At 51.0% G+C, this 18,665-nt stretch overlaps 1 protein-coding gene across 1 annotated transcript in view; it reads left to right on the plus strand.

Annotated features, from left to right (window-relative positions):
* Positions 1 to 18,665, plus strand: part of ALDH4A1 (aldehyde dehydrogenase 4 family member A1) — a 184,929-nt gene that overhangs the window by 138,865 nt on the left and 27,399 nt on the right. Inside the window, exons 10-11 of the mRNA XM_078642520.1 lie at positions 8,686 to 8,882; positions 9,217 to 9,264. Coding sequence (XP_078498646.1) covers positions 8,686 to 8,882; positions 9,217 to 9,264 — 245 coding nt within the window. The remainder of the gene's footprint in view (positions 1 to 8,685; positions 8,883 to 9,216; positions 9,265 to 18,665) is intronic.

Genomic DNA, 18,665 nt, shown 5'->3' on the forward strand with positions numbered 1-18,665 from the left:
CATTGAAAGCCTGTAACCCAAAAACGAATCTAAAGGATCTCTGGCCCCTGAGTATTGCTAGTTGTATTATTCGCCGTCACTGCCATCCTGGGTCACTCCTCAAATATTTTAAGTCCGGGGGCACCAGCGATATGAACGTGAGAAGCCTTCTCTTCCGCTTAGCTGGGTATAATGCAGCATGTCTTGCACGCATTTGTAAGCTGAGCCTCTCAGACAGCGCAATCTGTCTGATTGCAAAAAATCGGTTACCAGATCTTACAGTGGGCTAAAATAAGCACTCTAGCAGAGTGCATGTGTTTTCCAGCTATCTCCCTCATGTGATTCACTCTCTCCGCGCCACGTTGCTATGTCTCCTTTGTGTGCTTTCCTCCACCTCGTACTGCTCTCTTTCATTTCTTTTTAAGCTAGCTCTCTATAAGTGCATGCATTTTTGCACCCATCTTCGTTGTCTGCCTCTCTCTCCTCCCGCGTTGCTCTCTCACGTCCGTTTGCTTCTCTCCCATCCTGAACTTCTCTCTCTCGTATATTTGTTTCTCTCCCCAACCCCGCACTCCGTGTGCCTTGATCATTACCTCTTCCCAGTGAAACTGCAGTTTATATGTTAAGCAAGCCCGTCAAAGCCTGCAGCGGAGTGGTGTTTCACATGTGCGCCATTGAAAGCCTGTAACCCAAAAACGAATCTAAAGGATCTCTGGCCCCTGAGTATTGCTAGTTGTATTATTCGCCGTCACTGCCATCCTGGGTCACTCCTCAAATATTTTAAGTCCGGGGGCACCAGCGATATGAACTGAGAAGCCTTCTCTTCCGCTTAGCTGGGTATAATGCAGCATGTCTTGCACGCATTTGTAAGCTGAGCCTCTCAGACAGCGCAATCTGTCTGATTGCAAAAAATCGGTTACCAGATCTTACAGTGGGCTAAAATAAGCACTCTAGCAGAGTGCATGTGTTTTCCAGCTATCTCCCTCATGTGATTCACTCTCCGCGCCACGTTGCTATGTCTCCTTTGTGTGCTTTCCTCCACCTCGTACTGCTCTCTTTCATTTCTTTTTAAGCTAGCTCTCTATAAGTGCATGCATTTTTGCACCCATCTTCGTTGTCTGCCTCTCTCTCCTCCCGCGTTGCTCTCTCACGTCCGTTTGCTTCTCTCCCATCCTGAACTTCTCTCTCTCGTATATTTGTTTCTCTCCCCAACCCCGCACTCCGTGTGCCTTGATCATTACCTCTTCCCAGTGAAACTGCAGTTTATATGTTAAGCAAGCCCGTCAAAGCCTGCAGCGGAGTGGTGTTTCACATGTGCGCCATTGAAAGCCTGTAACCCAAAAACGAATCTAAAGGATCTCTGGCCCCTGAGTATTGCTAGTTGTATTATTCGCCGTCACTGCCATCCTGGGTCACTCCTCAAATATTTTAAGTCCGGGGGCACCAGCGATATGAACGTGAGAAGCCTTCTCTTCCGCTTAGCTGGGTATAATGCAGCATGTCTTGCACGCATTTGTAAGCTGAGCCTCTCAGACAGCGCAATCTGTCTGATTGCAAAAAATCGGTTACCAGATCTTACAGTGGGCTAAAATAAGCACTCTAGCAGAGTGCATGTGTTTTCCAGCTATCTCCCTCATGTGATTCACTCTCTCCGCGCCACGTTGCTATGTCTCCTTTGTGTGCTTTCCTCCACCTCGTACTGCTCTCTTTCATTTCTTTTTAAGCAAGCTCTGTATAAGTGCATGCATTTTTGCACCCATCTTCGTTGTCTGCCTCTCTCTCCTCCCGCGTTGCTCTCTCACGTCCGTTTGCTTCTCTCCCATCCTGAACTTCTCCCTCTTGTATATTTGTTTCTCTCCCCAACCCCGCACTCCGTGTTGCTCTCTGTAGCCAGGGACATCTTAAGGATTTTGGGGGCCTGGGGCCAAAAGTATTTTGGGGGTCCCTGTGCGGAACAGCTTCGAATCTATGATGATCCAATTTCAGCTTTATCATACCCTCTTTGGCCTGGTCACTAACAGTGCACAGGCACACTCGTTTCGAATTATGTGTACATCTACTATTCAGGGATACTGATTTTGTTTTCGATATTGTAACACAGCAGCAGCTCACTAATATTACTGCAAATAATCTCTGTGCCAGCCTACCATTTCTCATATGTCAGGTCCCGTTTTGATCTAAAAAACATTTTTAGGGATATTGCATGAAACAAAAACACAACATTTCTCTGCAAAATGTGTGTAATTGACTCAAAAATATCACCCACGATAAAAAATAAATTAAAGGAGAACACTATTTAAATGAATCTGTTTCTGAATTATTCAAGGTCATCAGGGCAAGACTTTCTTCAGAACAGAGCTGGCTATCAGGGGGACCCTGAAAGACTGGGGTCTTGGGCCAGAGCCCGCTTTGCCCATGCCTTAAAACGTCTGTGTGTAGTTTTCCCCTAGTGTCCGCTCGGAGTGTGCCCCCCCACCTTGCACAGGGTGCTTTTCCCCCTTTCTCCTCCTCACGTGCTCCTCTGTTACTTCCCCAATAGTTCCGCTCCCCAGCCTCTCTCCTGCCCGTCACTTTCCACCCTCGTTGCACTAAAAGCGAAAGTAAGTAAAAGCGCCTCGTTTAACAAAGCCCTTTACTTCCTGACCAAGAGAATGCCCGAAAATACAGGTATTTCAATGCAGGCTAGTCATGTCTTGCTCCCAGCACACAGTGTGCTCCTAAACATACATCTCTTCTTTGCTGCTCCTAAGTGTCTATCAGCGTCTATACCCTATGTCTTTGCACCCCTCCCTCCCCTGCACACCATCCCACACGGTCCCCAACTACCCCCAAAACATTTTAACCTCAGTCTGCCACACTTCCTCTCTCTCTGAGCCTGTCTCTTCTGCTATCCCAGAACTCGCGAACAGGCTCCTCTCCCCATGAGTCTTTCCCACTGCCCTCCCTACTTGAGGCCCTCAGTTCATCTCTTCCTCTCCTCCTGCAAAACTTTCAGGTGAGTTGTATCTCCCCCTGCCATTTGCTCTGGCCCCTCCCACCTGTCCATCAACCTTCCGGTGCCCTGGTGCTGCAGTCATAGCTAACTCTTGCATCGGCTCTTGCTGGCTGTCGGCTTATTGCTAAATTAGCCACCTCTTTCTTCATTCAACCCTCAATTCCGTCATGATGTGGACCTGTTTCACCCTCACACAATCTGCCCTCTCTTGCCCTCGGTGCCTTTACGTTACTCTCAATGTCCCAGTCATTTAACTCCTTAACACATACGTAAAAATAATTGCCATTTATAACGCCAATAGCGCCAACAAATACAGACCTACGGCATAAGTAAAACACATTGACCTTTACAATGTAAATAGCTCCAACTCCAACAAATGCGAGACCTATTGCATTTCCAAAGTTGTGCCAGTGTGGGCTGTTGGCAGCTCTAGATGAAGTGTACTATTTTACAAACATTCGTGCACTTAGTCCCAGCATCTTTATCAAAGTCTAACCATTATCGCAGCTACAAGTTAGTAATAATTGTTAGTGTGGTAGCGGTTGGCTACTTGCATTAAATTAGGCATACACGTTTCATTGTCGATCTTTTAAATTCAGTGTTTTACTGTATGCACAGCCACTGAAAATGAATTTGCATTATTTCTGCAAGTGTTTTTTTTATGCCGTTAGGAAATATTTATTTATATTTACGTTTCCAGGCCGTAGTTGGGTATAAGTTCCAGGAACCGAGCAGATACTAACTTTTAGTATTAACTTTCGATAAAGTACATCTGCTGCTTTGAAGTTTTTTTTTTTTTTTTTTTACCTGAGTCCAGTATTTTTTTTAAGCTTTCTGGTCGTGTCTCATATCCTGAAGAATACCACATTTTTCCAGTTGGTAATTTTTATTTAATGCGGTGTGATGGGAAGAATCATTTGTCTCTTTAATGAGTAAAGAGTGCCAGACCCATTTAAAGAAGTTATTGCCGAGTAGATATATTAATCAATTGGCTGTGAGCCTACAAAAACATGACATCCACCGCATCCACCACCACCGCATCCACCACCACCACCACACCCACCACCACTACATCCACCACCACATCCACTACAACCACCACCGCATCCACTACAACCACCACCGCATCCACCGCATCCACCGCATCCACCACCACATCCACCACATCCACCGCATCCACCACCACATCCACCACCACATCCACCACATCCACCATCACATCCACCACCACCACCACATCCACCACCACATCCACCATCACCTCCACATCCACCATGACATCCACCGCCACATCCACCACCACATCCACCACCGCCACATCCACCACATCCACCACCACTTCCACCGCATCCACCACCACCACATCTATATGTGTGTGGCTCTGTGTGTGTGTAGGTGCAAATGCAATGTTCTTGGATTTTCGTCACAATAAAATACACTGAACATAATCTTCACAAAAGTTATTTACAAACGTTTAAGCTATTGCCATTATAAATTACAATAACTTTTATTTAAGTATTAATTATTTACAAAATTAAAAGCAATTGTTATTTGTAATATCAATACATCTAAGTCACGTAAATACAACACACATTGCATTACAAATGCTATAGGTGTCACATTTGCAAAAGTTAAAACTATTGACATTGTAACTGACAAAGCTATTAATTTTGCTACTTTCAAAACCAACACATAAATAAAAAAAGTGTCATTTACAATACCAATAGCTCAAACTTTCCTAATGCGAGACCTATTGCATTTCCAATGCTTGTTGTTCTACTAGGCCTCTCTTTAATGCCAGCTTAGACCCTCATGAAAATAAAACAGACCCTGAGCATGTATTCAGATTATCACTATCTTCTCTTCATCTTCACCACTGCTGTGCTCTGATTTCTAGGGTGTTTGTGGTGCCCTTAACTATTCACTAGTGCTCCCTAGTCCAGTTTATGGGTGCTCCCACCCCTCTGGACATCCAATATTACCCAGAATCAGCCTTTATTAGTGCCACTAAGTTATTAAACATAGAATCACTTGCCTGGTGCCACAGCCCTGACTCCAGGCCACAGCACCTCCTTTTTTCAGGTTGCCGGGGCTGTGTGTGGTAAATCTGTCTTGTTTTGGTAGGATGATTCCAGTCATTTACAGGCTTCTCCCCATGGGTTCCAGTCTCTCTCGACAGCTTGTGCCCTCATCGTCTACTCTCGTGTCATCCTCTCCTGAGCTGCCCCTTGTCTTGCTCATCCTCTCCGGCAGTTGGGTGTCTTCCTCCTTGCTGTGTCAGTCCTCCATTTCGAGCCTTCCTCACGTTTGTGGCCAGATCTGGTGGTGACGTCACGGTGCAGAGTTCCTTGTTGACATGCGCCTCTAGAGCCACCACGTCTGCCTACCAACGGCAATCCACAGCAGCCATATTCGATTTTACGCCACCTCTCGCAGAGTCCCTGCCATTGTACTCTCAGACTGAAATCAAGAGAATGAAACATGGTCCATCTTACAATAACCAGAGAAGTTGAACCCTTCCAGAGCAGCGTAATATTGTTTTTTGCTAGAAGAAGAACCAGGTCGAATTACTTGGTGATGGGTTTCTCAAAGTTAGGGTGGTGGAAAACCCCAATAGGACTACTTCTGGGGAATTTGTTATTACACAGACCATCGTGGTCGACAGCACCTCGAGAACTCTCTGCCAGTATGAAAGGAGTGTGGGGCAAGACGAAAGCACATGAAGCAAATCTACATCTAAAATTGCATACAGTGAGGACATGTAGTTGTAGTTGAGCTTATATAGCGCACAGCTACCCGCAGTGGGTGTCCCGGCGCTTGCTTAGTGAACCCTTCCTGGTATTCCCCTGTGAGATAGCAGGGTATCCACAAGGTGAAAGTCAGGCATCCCGCCGCGAGGGGCCGTTGTGGAGATTAAGCAAGCTATTGCCCAGAGTCGCAGAGTGTGAACCCGTGAGTCGAGGAGGCACCGGGGCGAGAATTATCGAGTCCGTGGAATTTTTAGCCCAAGACTCCGCCGAGGCGGGGAATTGAACCCTGGTCCAGGACCGATCTCAGCTTCCGGGTCTGCTGCCTCTAACCCCTGAGCCACACAGCTGCAGCTCCCAGGTACATCGGGCAGGTGTGTGGTAGCCTCAGTTCAGGATATTAAACGGAATATAAATTGAATATTAAATTGAATGTACTTAAAACAGGAGTTATGGGATACTTTGTGTGGAGGAAATTTCAGTAATTTGACCCAGTCTACATTGTGCAGAGGTTAGGCCATGTCATTCTTCTAGTTAGTACAGACAGAAGCCCTGTAGTGGTCCCCATGTTCCAGGAAAGCTATGTACACCCATCTTATCAGTTTACCACCAGTCCCTATTGTATAGATTATCTGCTACACTTCATGTGCGGTTAGTGCTATGCGGTGGACATGAAATAGGGTATTTAATGATTGTTTAATTTGTCCGTAAGATAGGATATGACCCTGGTGAAGACTCTAGTCTGCCATAAGGGTTTGGAAATCTAGTAGCTCCCCGTCAACAAACAAATACCACAATTTTGAGAGGCCTGCAGCATGCCATCGATGGACTTGCCCTAAGCAAAACTGTCCAATGTGAGTGGGGAGGCCTAGCAAAGGAGCATAGGGTTTCTTTATGTTAATGAGTTTATGGGTTCTAGTAAGTTAAGAGAAAGCTGGGTGGATTAGCCCTAGGTGGCATTGTGTAGAATTGTCATTAGGGAACAATGAGTAGTGCCGTAAGCTCTCCTTAAAGTCTTTACGGGTCAACCCTGTCTTACGCAGGGGGCGGCCAGGCAGCTAGTGCAGCACCCATTGGTGTGCGGCTATATAATGGTGTGCCAAGTCTAGATGGGCTAATCCACCTGCAGTCATGGGTAGCGTTAGAGTGGGAAGAGCTACTTGGCAGTGCCTCAGCCCCCAAATCAGAGGTGGGACATGGCAAGGTATCTAAAGAATTAACGAGGGGTAAGCAGGTGAACGATTTCAAATATTACGATAACTGGGGCCCCACAACCATCTTTATTCGTGCCACGTGGCCCATTACTGAAAGTGGACGAAAAGACCAAAAGGCACACTGGGCTCAGAGGGACTGTGTCGCTCTGCCCAGGTTTCCATCCTGTAAATCAGTGGGGTCATTTCAGATATTAATCTCTTGGTATCGAAAGGCAACTGAGTCCCAGTTCAATCTGAGGTCTAATTGTATATATAGGGGAAAACACCACTGTATGTTACAGAAACACTTCCTACATTATAAAATCTTTATCATGTTCTTTAATTTGCTTCTGTAATTTACATCCCAACTATTTTGAAGATTCAGCATGTATTTTGGCACTTAGGGATGATCCAGGTCACTGGGTTGGCCTTGGCTCAACGGCAGAACCAATTTAAGACATGGACACAGTGGGCAGTTGCCCAGCACAACCTTCCAAAGGGTCTGGCCCCTGCTCACCCTTCACAAGCATGACCAGCAGACCATTGTCTCAGCAGAGTTTGTCAGGATGGGGGTGTGCTGCTTGTTCAACCACTCGCCAGTGTCTCTTCTGTTTCTCTCCTCTCTGCTGAGGCGAATCCCTAGGTTAAAAGTACTTTCAGATGCTCATGGCAGGCCCATCTTGTCTTATTTTGGGAATTGTCCCAACTTGTTCGTCTCGTCCTTATTTATCTGGTTCTTAGCAACAACCTCTTGAATCAGTTGGGGGCCTTGAATAGTCTGAAGTGTCAATCTTGTAGTTGTGATGGTAGTGGCATTGGCAGCACTGGCGGGCCAATGGGTGGTGCAAGCCGCAGTGGACTTCTGACGAGAGCCTTAGCGCTTGCGCACACACACATGCACACACACACACTTGTTCAACAAACTAAGCACTGCACTTACCGTAATGTTTCTCAAACTGTTTGCCATTGATTTTAAAATGCTAAGAAACAATCAAAATGTTGCTGTTGCTTTCTCTCCAAGAAAGTTAGGGTAATTCTGGATGAGGTGATGCCCTTGACACCCGGCTCGAGGGCATTAATTTACTATTGAGCAAGGGCATAATGGGCCACCTGAGGCAATCACATGAAGACCATGGTGAATAAGTAGTGCTATGTTAAAAATAGCATATAAATGCAGTAATAAAAGTAGAGGGGCATGGCCTCTCCTTGATGTGTCCATAAAATAGAATTGTTGTCCTGCTGAATTTTGACCCTTTGTCCTGAATTTTTTACAGTCCTGTCCGGAATTTGCCTCTATTTTAGGGGGGCACTTTAATGATGAGGAACGCAGATGTGGTAGTAAATGACTTTTCCCAGGAGAGCTGCATACTCGGAGTCACAATAGAGGCCCACATCACTGTTTTGTCACTTCCAAACAAATGAAATAACACATTTTCTAAATAACTAGTATAATGCTTCAGAACGTATCGACCTCAGAAGGGTTGGAATACGATTGACACCTAGTTTATTTTTATGTGAAGGCTGGTAAAGGAGGAAACAAGACAGATATGTTTAGCCCTTTTCAAAAAAATATTCATTCAGAAACCTTGCTGGTAAACGCTGGCTGACTTTTTCAGTCGAGCTCGCACACTATTTATAGAACTGTAAAAGAAGTAATATTTCTTTATGTTCTTGTTTGATGTCCTCGGGGCCGGTGCATCATTTCATCCCGATCGGTCCATCTATAATCCGCATGGTATTAACACTCGCTCGTCTGTCTTCTTGTTTGCAGAGTGCGGCGGAAAGAACTTCCACTTCGTGCACGAGTCGGCGGACGTGGGGAGCGTGGTGAGCGGCACCCTGCGCTCCGCCTTCGAGTACAGCGGCCAGAAGTGCTCGGCCTGCTCGCGCCTCTACGCCCCCGCCGCGCTGTGGCCGCGGATCCGCGCGCAGCTGCTGGAGGAGCTCCGCGAGATCAAAGTGGGCAACGTGAGTGCGGCTCTGCGCCTTCGTAGCGGGGGGTGACGGGATTAGAGCGCGCGCTGGCACGCGGCTAATTCCCGTTCAGATGAACGTGTCTATGCTGAAGTCCCCCATCCGCTGACGGACGGAGGCACGAAGCGCCCCGAGCACACTCCCCTGACGCGCTTACTACGTGTCCCGAGGGTGTCACATCACGAAGGGGATTTAAAAAATGTCCGGGATTAAGGATCCGTCCCTGCTCTTTCATCCCAATGTTGTGCTGAACGATCTACCAGTGCGTGTTAATAGTGGTTTAAATCTTTACCAAATGTTTAATAATTTTTTCTTTCCTTATTCACAGCCTGCTGAAGACTTTGCGACTTTCTTATCCGCTGTCATTGATGAAAAGGTATGTGTCTCTTACTTTTGTGCCTGGGTCACCTCTGTACAAATCTTTGTTCCAATGAAGGAGCTCAGCTCAGCCAGCCACGTGATATATCGTCAGGTATGAGTGCATTTAGGATTGTCTCACTACATGACATCACTTGGGGTTTGTCACCCAGGGCTTCCATCAAATGACATCACATGACCAGGTGTGACCGTATAGATGGCTGCACACAGGGCTTTAAGCGGGCCGGGTCCTGCCAGTGCTCAGCACCGGCTGTTCTAAAAAGCAGGTGCTGAGACGGGTCCCTATCGGGCTCTACAATTTTGCCGTCTCCTTCAGAGTAAAAAAATATATCTTAATTTTGCAGCAATACCACACCTAAATACCTTGGAGGTAACTTAAAAGAGACTTGTTATAGTTCTTTCACAGTCTCAACATTTCAAAATGGAAGCATCTTCAGTATTCTACAGTATTGTTGCATATTTATCACATGCAACTTACAACCATAGACAAAGCCATGGCCCTGGCTTGTTGTATGTGTAATGATACTTTGTTGGACAGGCCACGTGTAAGGCTTGCTCCCTCCCCGCACGACCAGGCCCGAGCCCCGCTCCTCAGGCGTTACACGCAACAACAACCCGTTTCCCGTCTCCTATAGGGCCCCTGCCCCTGAACATCTCCACATCGTGGGCCCGATTCCCTACCGGCCCTCTCGCCGGCCTGGGCGCCATCTTGGACACGGCACCACGAGGCCGCGTGGCCTCCGATCAACCCTAACCCTGGGCCTGGCCAGGCCCCGACATCCCGGCACCACCATCCACCCAGGAGGTGAGCGGACTACTTGGCAGGTCAATGGGAGAAAGAGGTGTCGATGGCTCTCCCCCGCCAGGTGCCGATCGCCCCCAGCTCCCCCAGGCGCTGGCTCCACCCCCCTGCTGGGTGTCTGGACTCCCTCATCCCGGACCTCCCGACCTCCCAGTGCGAGGGTCCGGACATCAAAGGGCGCCAGACCTATAACTGGCGCAGCTCCAGAGCAGGAAGGCAGTTGTATCCTGGAGTCGAGAGACGCAGTGAAGAACTCATCCTTGACGGACTACTGGCGCTGCCGTAGCCCTGCCTTGCGAACTACCGACCTGCCTGCTGGCGCTGCCGCGGCTCTCTGCACCCATCTTCATCGGGACCTGCTGGCTCCGCCGCGGACCGTCACTACCGTCAACCATCCCGGGACCTGCTGGCTCCGCCGCGGCCCGATCATCTAGAACGCCGAGCGCGAGGATTGTGAGCTAATTCATCTACAACCACATCCCCCAGAGTGGTAACGAGACTGTCCCGCTACCCCCTTACCCAACCAAGAGACTAGAATAGAGGGGACCCCGGAGTCCAGACCTCCTTGTACCACCTCACCGTACTTAAAGAATTGCTTATAAAGTAACGTTGAACCTTATCCTTGTGTGGTGTACGTCAGTGGGGGGGAAGTTATTTGTCTGTACGATTGCTGGAGACGGATCTCCCCGGAGACCTCTCCCCTTATCCTCGGCCGACCCTCCCGGTCCGTCTAACATTGGTGGCCAGCGACGGGATCCGAATCAACGCGTAATCGTACAGAGAGTAGCTCACCCCACGACAAAACCACAATGTCAACCAAAGAAAGCGGATCCACCGAAAAATTCCAGATTGAGAAATTGGAAGAATACAGCCATCGTGAGTTGAAACAATTCTGCATTGAACTAGGTATCGCTACCACCGGTCTGAATACTAAAGACGATTTCAAGCACGCCATTGAGTCATGGGCAGAAACCGGGGCCGTCAGACCCCCGGACCAAAATCTTGCAACAGCAGAGAAAGACACCACGGCTCCCGAGGAGCGAAGAACGGGTCTCTCGCAAGATGAGATCCAAGAACGAGAAAGAAACCGACTACATGAGCTAGAGATGGCCCGGCTCAAAATGGATGGCAAACTCAAATTAGCCGAACAAAAACTAAATCTGGAACATCTGCGGCTCCGAGAAGAACGGGAAGAGAAACAGAGACAAAGAGAGCTTGAAGAGAAGAGACTGGCGTACGAACACGAACGCAAACTAGCTGAGATAGACTTACGCAAGCAGAACAAAGAATTAGGAGTGCCCGAGCAACCGCGCCCCCCGGGGGTGACAGAAAGGAAGGTACACATCCCCAAGGATGTCGTTCGAGAATATTTCCGAGAGGACGACATACAGCAATGGTTCAAGGCCTACGAGATCGCTATGACCTCCCACCGGATCGATCGAAGCGACTGGGGAGCCGGTCTATGGGGGAGGTTCGTCAATGAGGGCCGCGATGCCCTGCTACAGCTCCCAGACCATCTGATGACCTCCTATGACCACATGAAAGCTACCCTCCTCACCCGCTATGGGCTCACACCCGAAATGTACCGCCAGAGGTTCCGAAACTGCACTCGGATCCCGGGCACAACTTGGGTGGAATACGTGAACTATTTCAGCCGGGCCTTCGAGGGGTGGATCAAGGGAAGCAACGTAACGACTTACGAGCAACTCTTCAATCTCATGGTATGGGAGCATCTATCGAACAACTGCTTCGTCGAGCTCAGGCAGCACCTCCTCGACAGTAAATTAACTGATCCACGACAGCTTGCCGCCGAGGCTGACCGGTGGGAAATTACCCGAGTGGGCCGAACTGGGCCCCATGAACAGAACCGGAACAACCACGGTCAGCACCGTCCCCGAGGAGGAGGAGGGGGCCAGGGACGAGGGAGAGACAACGCCCCGGCCGCTCCCGCTACCAGCACCCCACCCCCGGCCAACCGGGGCAACACCCCGGCGCGGCCGGGATACAGAGCCAATGTCACGTGTCACCGATGCCAGCGAGTCGGCCACTACGCCAATGACCCGAATTGTCCACAGAGCCAGACTCCGAGACCCCGCCAGATGGCTGCCGCCGCCCTGGGGGAAGAACAAACCTACGAAGAACATGAGGAATGTGAGCAAGAACGCCAGGAATGGGAACCAGCCGCCATGGTTCTAGCGTGCCTAGGGGGAAGAGACATGGTCCCGCGGGTCCCCCTACCCGCCAACACCCGGAAGTACAGTCAATGGGTGAACATTAATGGACGCCGGGCCGAAGCCCTACGTGACACCGGGGCCAGTGTAACGGCCGTCCGATGTCACCTGGTGACCCCAGAACAGATTCTGCCGAACGTCCTCTGCCCGGTCCGTTCAGCCGACAATTCGGAGAGTCTATGTCGGATGGCTTGCGTCCCCTTCGAGTGGGGAGGAGTCTCCGGCATGTTGGAAGTGACGGTCCGAGATGATGCCCCCGTAGACTGTCTCCTGGGAAATGATCTTGAGAGTTCCCCGTGGGCCGCCGTAGAGAGGAGAGAGCACCTAGGGATGTTGGGCATCCCGGATTGGGCGTGCGTAACCACCCGGTCCATGGCTGCCCGTGCCATCCCCCGACCCGAAGAGCCTGAATGGCCGGCACCTCCTCCCCCGGTCGCTCCAGACACCGACCGTGCCGCCACCCCAGAACAAACTCCCGAGGGGCTCGTTCAGCCTCAGGACCTTCCCGGCCTGGATCAGTGGCGTCAGGAGGGGGGGCCCACCCAAGAACAGTTTCGCCACGAGCAGAAGACCTGTCCCTCCCTCGAGGGACTCCGCCAACAAGCCCTCGCCCAGAGTGCAGGGGATACCTCCGGAACCCATTGGGTCTATTGGGACAATGACCTGTTGTACAGCGAACAGAGAATCGCAGAGTTAGGGGCCAGTCGAGTACTAGTGGTGCCCCTCCGCTTTAGAGACTTCTTGCTAAACCTGGCCCACGATGTCCCCCTGGCTGGCCACCTGGGTCAGGATAAAACCTACAGTCGCCTGGTGACCCACTTTTTCTGGCCCAAGATGAGGAACGACGTACTCCAACACTGCCGATCTTGCCCCACGTGCCAGGCCAGCGGGAAGAGCGGCCGCAAGCTTAAAGCACCTCTGCAACCTTTTCCAGTGGTCACCACCCCGTTCGAGAGGGTGGGGATAGACATTGTGGGACCCCTGGACCCCCGTACAGCACAAGGACATCGGTTCATCCTAGTACTGGTGGACCACGCCACCCGCTACCCCGAGGCTGTTCCCCTGCGAACTGTGACAGCCCCGGTAGTCGGCCGGGCCTTGATGGGGATCTTCTCCCGGGTGGGCTTCCCCCGAGAAGTCGTCCGCGACCGGGGCACAAACTTTATTTAAAAATACATGAAGTCCCTCTGGCAACAGTGTGGGGTCACCTACCGATTCACGACCCCCTATCACCCTCAAGGAAACGGACTGGTTGAGCGGTTCAACCGCACGCTCAAAGGGATGATTGGGGGGTTGGAAGAGCCCCTCCGTCGCCAGTGGGATGTGCTACTACCGTGCCTTCTCTTTGCCTACCGAGAAGTCCCCCAGAAGTCCCTCGGCTTCAGCCCGTTCGAACTCTTGTATGGGCACCCGGTGCGGGGGCCGCTCAGCCTAGTCAAAGAGGGCTGGGAAATGCCCCCTCTAAAGAACCCTCCAGATGTTTTCAAGTACCTCCTAACCCTCCGCAACCAGACCAGACGGTTCAGAGAGATGGCAAAAGCAAACCTGGAGGCCAGTCAGGAGGACATGAAAAGGTGGTACGATCAGAATGCATCCTCCATCGAATTTGAACCCGGCCAACAAGTGTGGGTAATGTCTCCCACCGAACCATGCGCCCTGCAAGACAAATGGACGGGGCCCTTCAAAGTAATCGAGCGCAAGAGCCCTGTCACCTATCTCATCGATATGGAATCTTCACGAAACCCTCTCCGGGTCCTCCACGCTAATAGACTTAAACCCCACTTTGTACGCTCAGAGCTCAGCCTCTTGATGGCAACCGACAATGGAACCGAGGAGGACTCCGAACCCCTCCCTGACCTCCTACGGTCTCGGGAGAAGGACGGCTCCGTGGACGGGGTCCGACTCTCGGAGGCCCTCACCCTGGAACAGCGCCAAGGCTGCCGAGACCTCCTGCTGCAGTTCGCCACCCTGTTCTCCCTCACCCCAGGGGTCACCCCCTGGTGCTTACACGACGTGGACACTGGAGACAGTCCCCCTGTCCGCCATCGGGCCTACCGCGTACCAGATCGGGTACGGGCCTGCATCCAAGAGGAGGTGGCCAAGATGCTCACGCTCGGGGTCATCGAGCCCTCAGACAGCCCCTGGGCCAGCCCAGTGGTACTGGTCCCCAAAGCGGCCGCCCCCGGCGCCACGCCGGAGCTTCGGTTCTGCGTCGACTACCGGGGCTTGAATGCGGTCACCAGAACAGACGCACACCCCATCCCCCGAGCAGATGAACTAATCGACCGCATGGGAGCTGCCCGCTACCTCAGCATCTTCGACCTGACAGCGGGCTACTGGCAGATCGGTCTCACACCCCGGGCCCAAGAACGATCTGCATTCTCCACTCCTGATGGCCACTATCACTTCAAGGTCATGCCATTCGGCATGAAGAATGCCCCAGCAACATTTCAGCGGCTAGTGAACCAGGTCCTGGCAGGACTCGAAGAATTCAGCGCCGCCTACCTGGACGATATCGCTGTGTACAGCCGCCACTGGTCCGACCACCTCCACCACCTCCGAGAGGTGCTACAGGCCCTCCAACGAGCTGGCCTCACGATCAAGGCCAGCAAATGCCAAATTGGCCAGGGGTCCGTGACCTATCTCGGGCACCAGGTGGGAAGCGGTCTGGTGGCCCCTTTGCAACTCAAGATCGCTGCCATCCAGTCGTGGCAGCCCCCCATCACCCAGACCGAGGTCCGCGCCTTCTTGGGACTCACAGGCTACTACCGGCGGTTCGTGAGGGACTATGGCAGCATTGTAGGGCCCCTCACGGAACTCACATCCAAAAACCAACCCAAGAAGGTCAACTGGACCCCAGACTGTCAAGCGGCCTTCGAGAAGCTGAAGGCCGCCATGTGCTCCGCCCCGGTGCTCCAGGCCCCCGACTACAGTCGGGAATTTATCGTCCAAACAGATGCCTCCGACCATGGAGTTGGGGCAGTCCTTTCCCAGCTGAACCCCGAAGGACTTGACCAGCCAGTGGCTTTCATCAGCAGACGGCTCCTGGCCCGAGAACAACGCTGGAGCACCATCGAGAGGGAGGCCTTCGCCGTGGTGTGGGCCCTCAAAAAGCTCCGGCCTTATCTCTTCGGCACCCACTTCAGGGTCCAGACCGATCATCGACCCCTGCAATGGCTAATGCAGATGCGGGGGGAAAACCCGAAACTACTACGTTGGTCCATCTCCCTGCAGGGGATGGACTTCACTGTGGAACATCGACCCGGGCAAGACCACGCCAACGCAGATGGCCTGTCACGCTTTTTCCGCCTCGACGAGGAGAGTCCCCAAGAGGATGGGTGACTCTCCCCGCCTTCAGCTGGGGGGGACGCATGTTGGACAGGCCACGTGTAAGGCTTGCTCCCTCCCCGCACGACCAGGCCCGAGCCCCGCTCCTCAGGCGTTACACGCAACAACAACCCGTTTCCCGTCTCCTATAGGGCCCCTGCCCCTGAACATCTCCACATCGTGGGCCCGATTCCCTACCGGCCCTCTCGCCGGCCTGGGCGCCATCTTGGACACGGCACCACGAGGCCGCGTGGCCTCCGATCAACCCTAACCCTGGGCCTGGCCAGGCCCCGACATCCCGGCACCACCATCCACCCAGGAGGTGAGCGGACTACTTGGCAGGTCAATGGGAGAAAGAGGTGTCGATGGCTCTCCCCCGCCAGGTGCCGATCGCCCCCAGCTCCCCCAGGCGCTGGCTCCACCCCCCTGCTGGGTGTCTGGACTCCCTCATCCCGGACCTCCCGACCTCCCAGTGCGAGGGTCCGGACATCAAAGGGCGCCAGACCTATAACTGGCGCAGCTCCAGAGCAGGAAGGCAGTTGTATCCTGGAGTCGAGAGACGCAGTGAAGAACTCATCCTTGACGGACTACTGGTGCTGCCGTAGCCCTGCCTTGCGAACTACCGACCTGCCTGCTGGCGCTGCCGCGGCTCTCTGCACCCATCTTCATCGGGACCTGCTGGCTCCGCCGCGGACCGTCACTACCTTCAACCATCCCGGGACCTGCTGGCTCCGCCGCGGCCCGATCATCTAGAACGCCGAGCGCGAGGATTGTGAGCTAATTCATCTACAACCACATCCCCCAGAGTGGTAACGAGACTGTCCCGCTACCCCCTTACCCAACCAAGAGACTAGAATAGAGGGGACCCCGGAGTCCAGACCTCCTTGTACCACCTCACCGTACTTAAAGAATTGCTTATAAAGTAACGTTGAACCTTATCCTTGTGTGGTGTACGTCAGTGGGGGGGAAGTTATTTGTCTGTACGATTGCTGGAGACGGATCTCCCCGGAGACCTCTCCCCTTATCCTCGGCCGACCCTCCCGGTCCGTCTAACATACTTGTATTATATATTTGGATTAAATCTCAGAAGCAGCAAAATACCAGTCGGGGGTGGGGGGGGCAGTATGCTAAATACAGATTTTTAGCTTGCTCGGTTTTAAACCACGCCCTTATCTACATCGGCCACGTTCTCTCAGAGCCTTTCAGTATTTTCACCCCACTTAAAGCCCTGGCTGCACTCCACATGACATCACTAGGGAGTGCACTTCGCTGCTACATATCATCACCATGTGTAAGGTAAGAGCTCATACCAACCAACCTCCCGGATATGACATCACAAGCTTTTGTAATACACAAAGGGACCCACACACCACCCCGTAACCAGTTGTGAGAGTGCATGCATTACATCCTACATAGATGGCATCACCATATGCAAGAGTGCAAACATATCCTGCCACATCATGTCCCCAGGTGCCACAGTACACACAGTACTCTTGCTGCCCTGTAAAGACCTCCCTTGGTGCCAGAGTACACACAGTGCTCCCCAGCTGTATCATCCTCACCTACTCCTCTTTTCGGACTAGCCCTGCGCTTCTTTCTCAGTAAACTCGGCCATCGTGTGAGCCTGCTGGAGGGACTTCATCTTTTACCAACCTGTTCATCATCAGAGTTGAGGTCTGGTGACTGGGCAGTTAGTGTGCACCTCAAATATGTCACTTACCCTCTTTCCATACTCTGTGGTGTGTGGCAGTGACTACTAATCCAGGGGTGCAGCATTTTTAACTGCCCTCCAGGGGTAATGACAATGCCAGCCGACACCCAATAATTATCGGTCCATTCAATCTACATAATGGGCCACCTTCCTTATGCATGGACTTGTTAAAGAACGCTTGTGTCGTGTGGGTGGGCGTTTCATTTGGCCTGAGTAAGTAGTATGGGCCATGTGGACACCTTGTGCATCCTGCACCAGGTGAAAGGCCTCTACCACTGTGCCCTTTGCAGAGCACAACAAATAGCCTCATGCTCTCCTGGGATCCCCCTTTCTGAAACTGGTATAAATATGAGCACCTATAGTCCTGCACTCCTCAAGGAGTTCATTGTAGGTGCTTCTCCAGTATTACACCTGCTGCTGTCAAAAGACCAAAAAAGAGTGCCCCTTAACCAGTTTTCGAACACTATTCATCTGTTTCCTGCCTGGGCGGGTGGACAGACTGCAAGCATCGTTGACTTCGCTTATTTGGGATCCATGTTGATTAGTCACTGGATTTTTGGATTCAGAAAGTTTTTACTTTGCAACTGAGCCTTGAGCCCACTGAGTTCTCCAGCTGTGCACTCAGAGCCAGATTTACTGAAATGAAGGGCTTCTCCCATGGTTTACTAGATCAGAGATGATGTTAAACCTCAATTTCATGAGGCTGTGTGTCCATTCGTTACAACACCTGCCTAAACATCAATTAGCAGTGTAAATAAAAACAATTGATCAAATAAGGGGATCCACTCAATAATTGAGTTGTAGATCAAAGAAAAGTTAAAAGGGTTTCATTCCAAAAGTTCAAAATAAGTGGTGCAGAGTCAATGCCAGGAAGCCTCTCAAAGCAGTTATACAAAATATATAAAGATCAGAAAAATATTTTAAGTCTAAATGGGCAGCAAAATCATAGGAAAATCAGGTAGCATCCCTTGAGGCATAGGCAAGCTCAGGAAAATCTGTGGCTTATCTCCAAAATCAAGTGGTTCTTATACACAATTCTTGCATAACAAATTAGAAAAACTGCAAAATCATCCTGGTGTGAGCAGAAGTATCATTTCTTTAGCAAATCAGAACACAAGAATAATGCAAGTCATTACCATAACACGTATTCAACACCTTCTCTTCTAATGTCATCTGAAGATGTTTGAACAAATATGACACATTAAACAATAAAAACTTTCAGTGAATGAATAAACTAGTGTTCACAGCAAAAGGTAGCGGAAGGTGCCATGACAAACGTTACAAGTAACAGAAAACATGGAAAAGTTAATACAAAGCAATTTAATCAT

The sequence above is a fragment of the Lissotriton helveticus genome, chromosome 5_1, assembly GCF_964261635.1.
Source record: "Lissotriton helveticus chromosome 5_1, aLisHel1.1, whole genome shotgun sequence".
In the NCBI taxonomy this organism is placed as follows: Eukaryota; Metazoa; Chordata; class Amphibia; order Caudata; family Salamandridae; genus Lissotriton; species Lissotriton helveticus.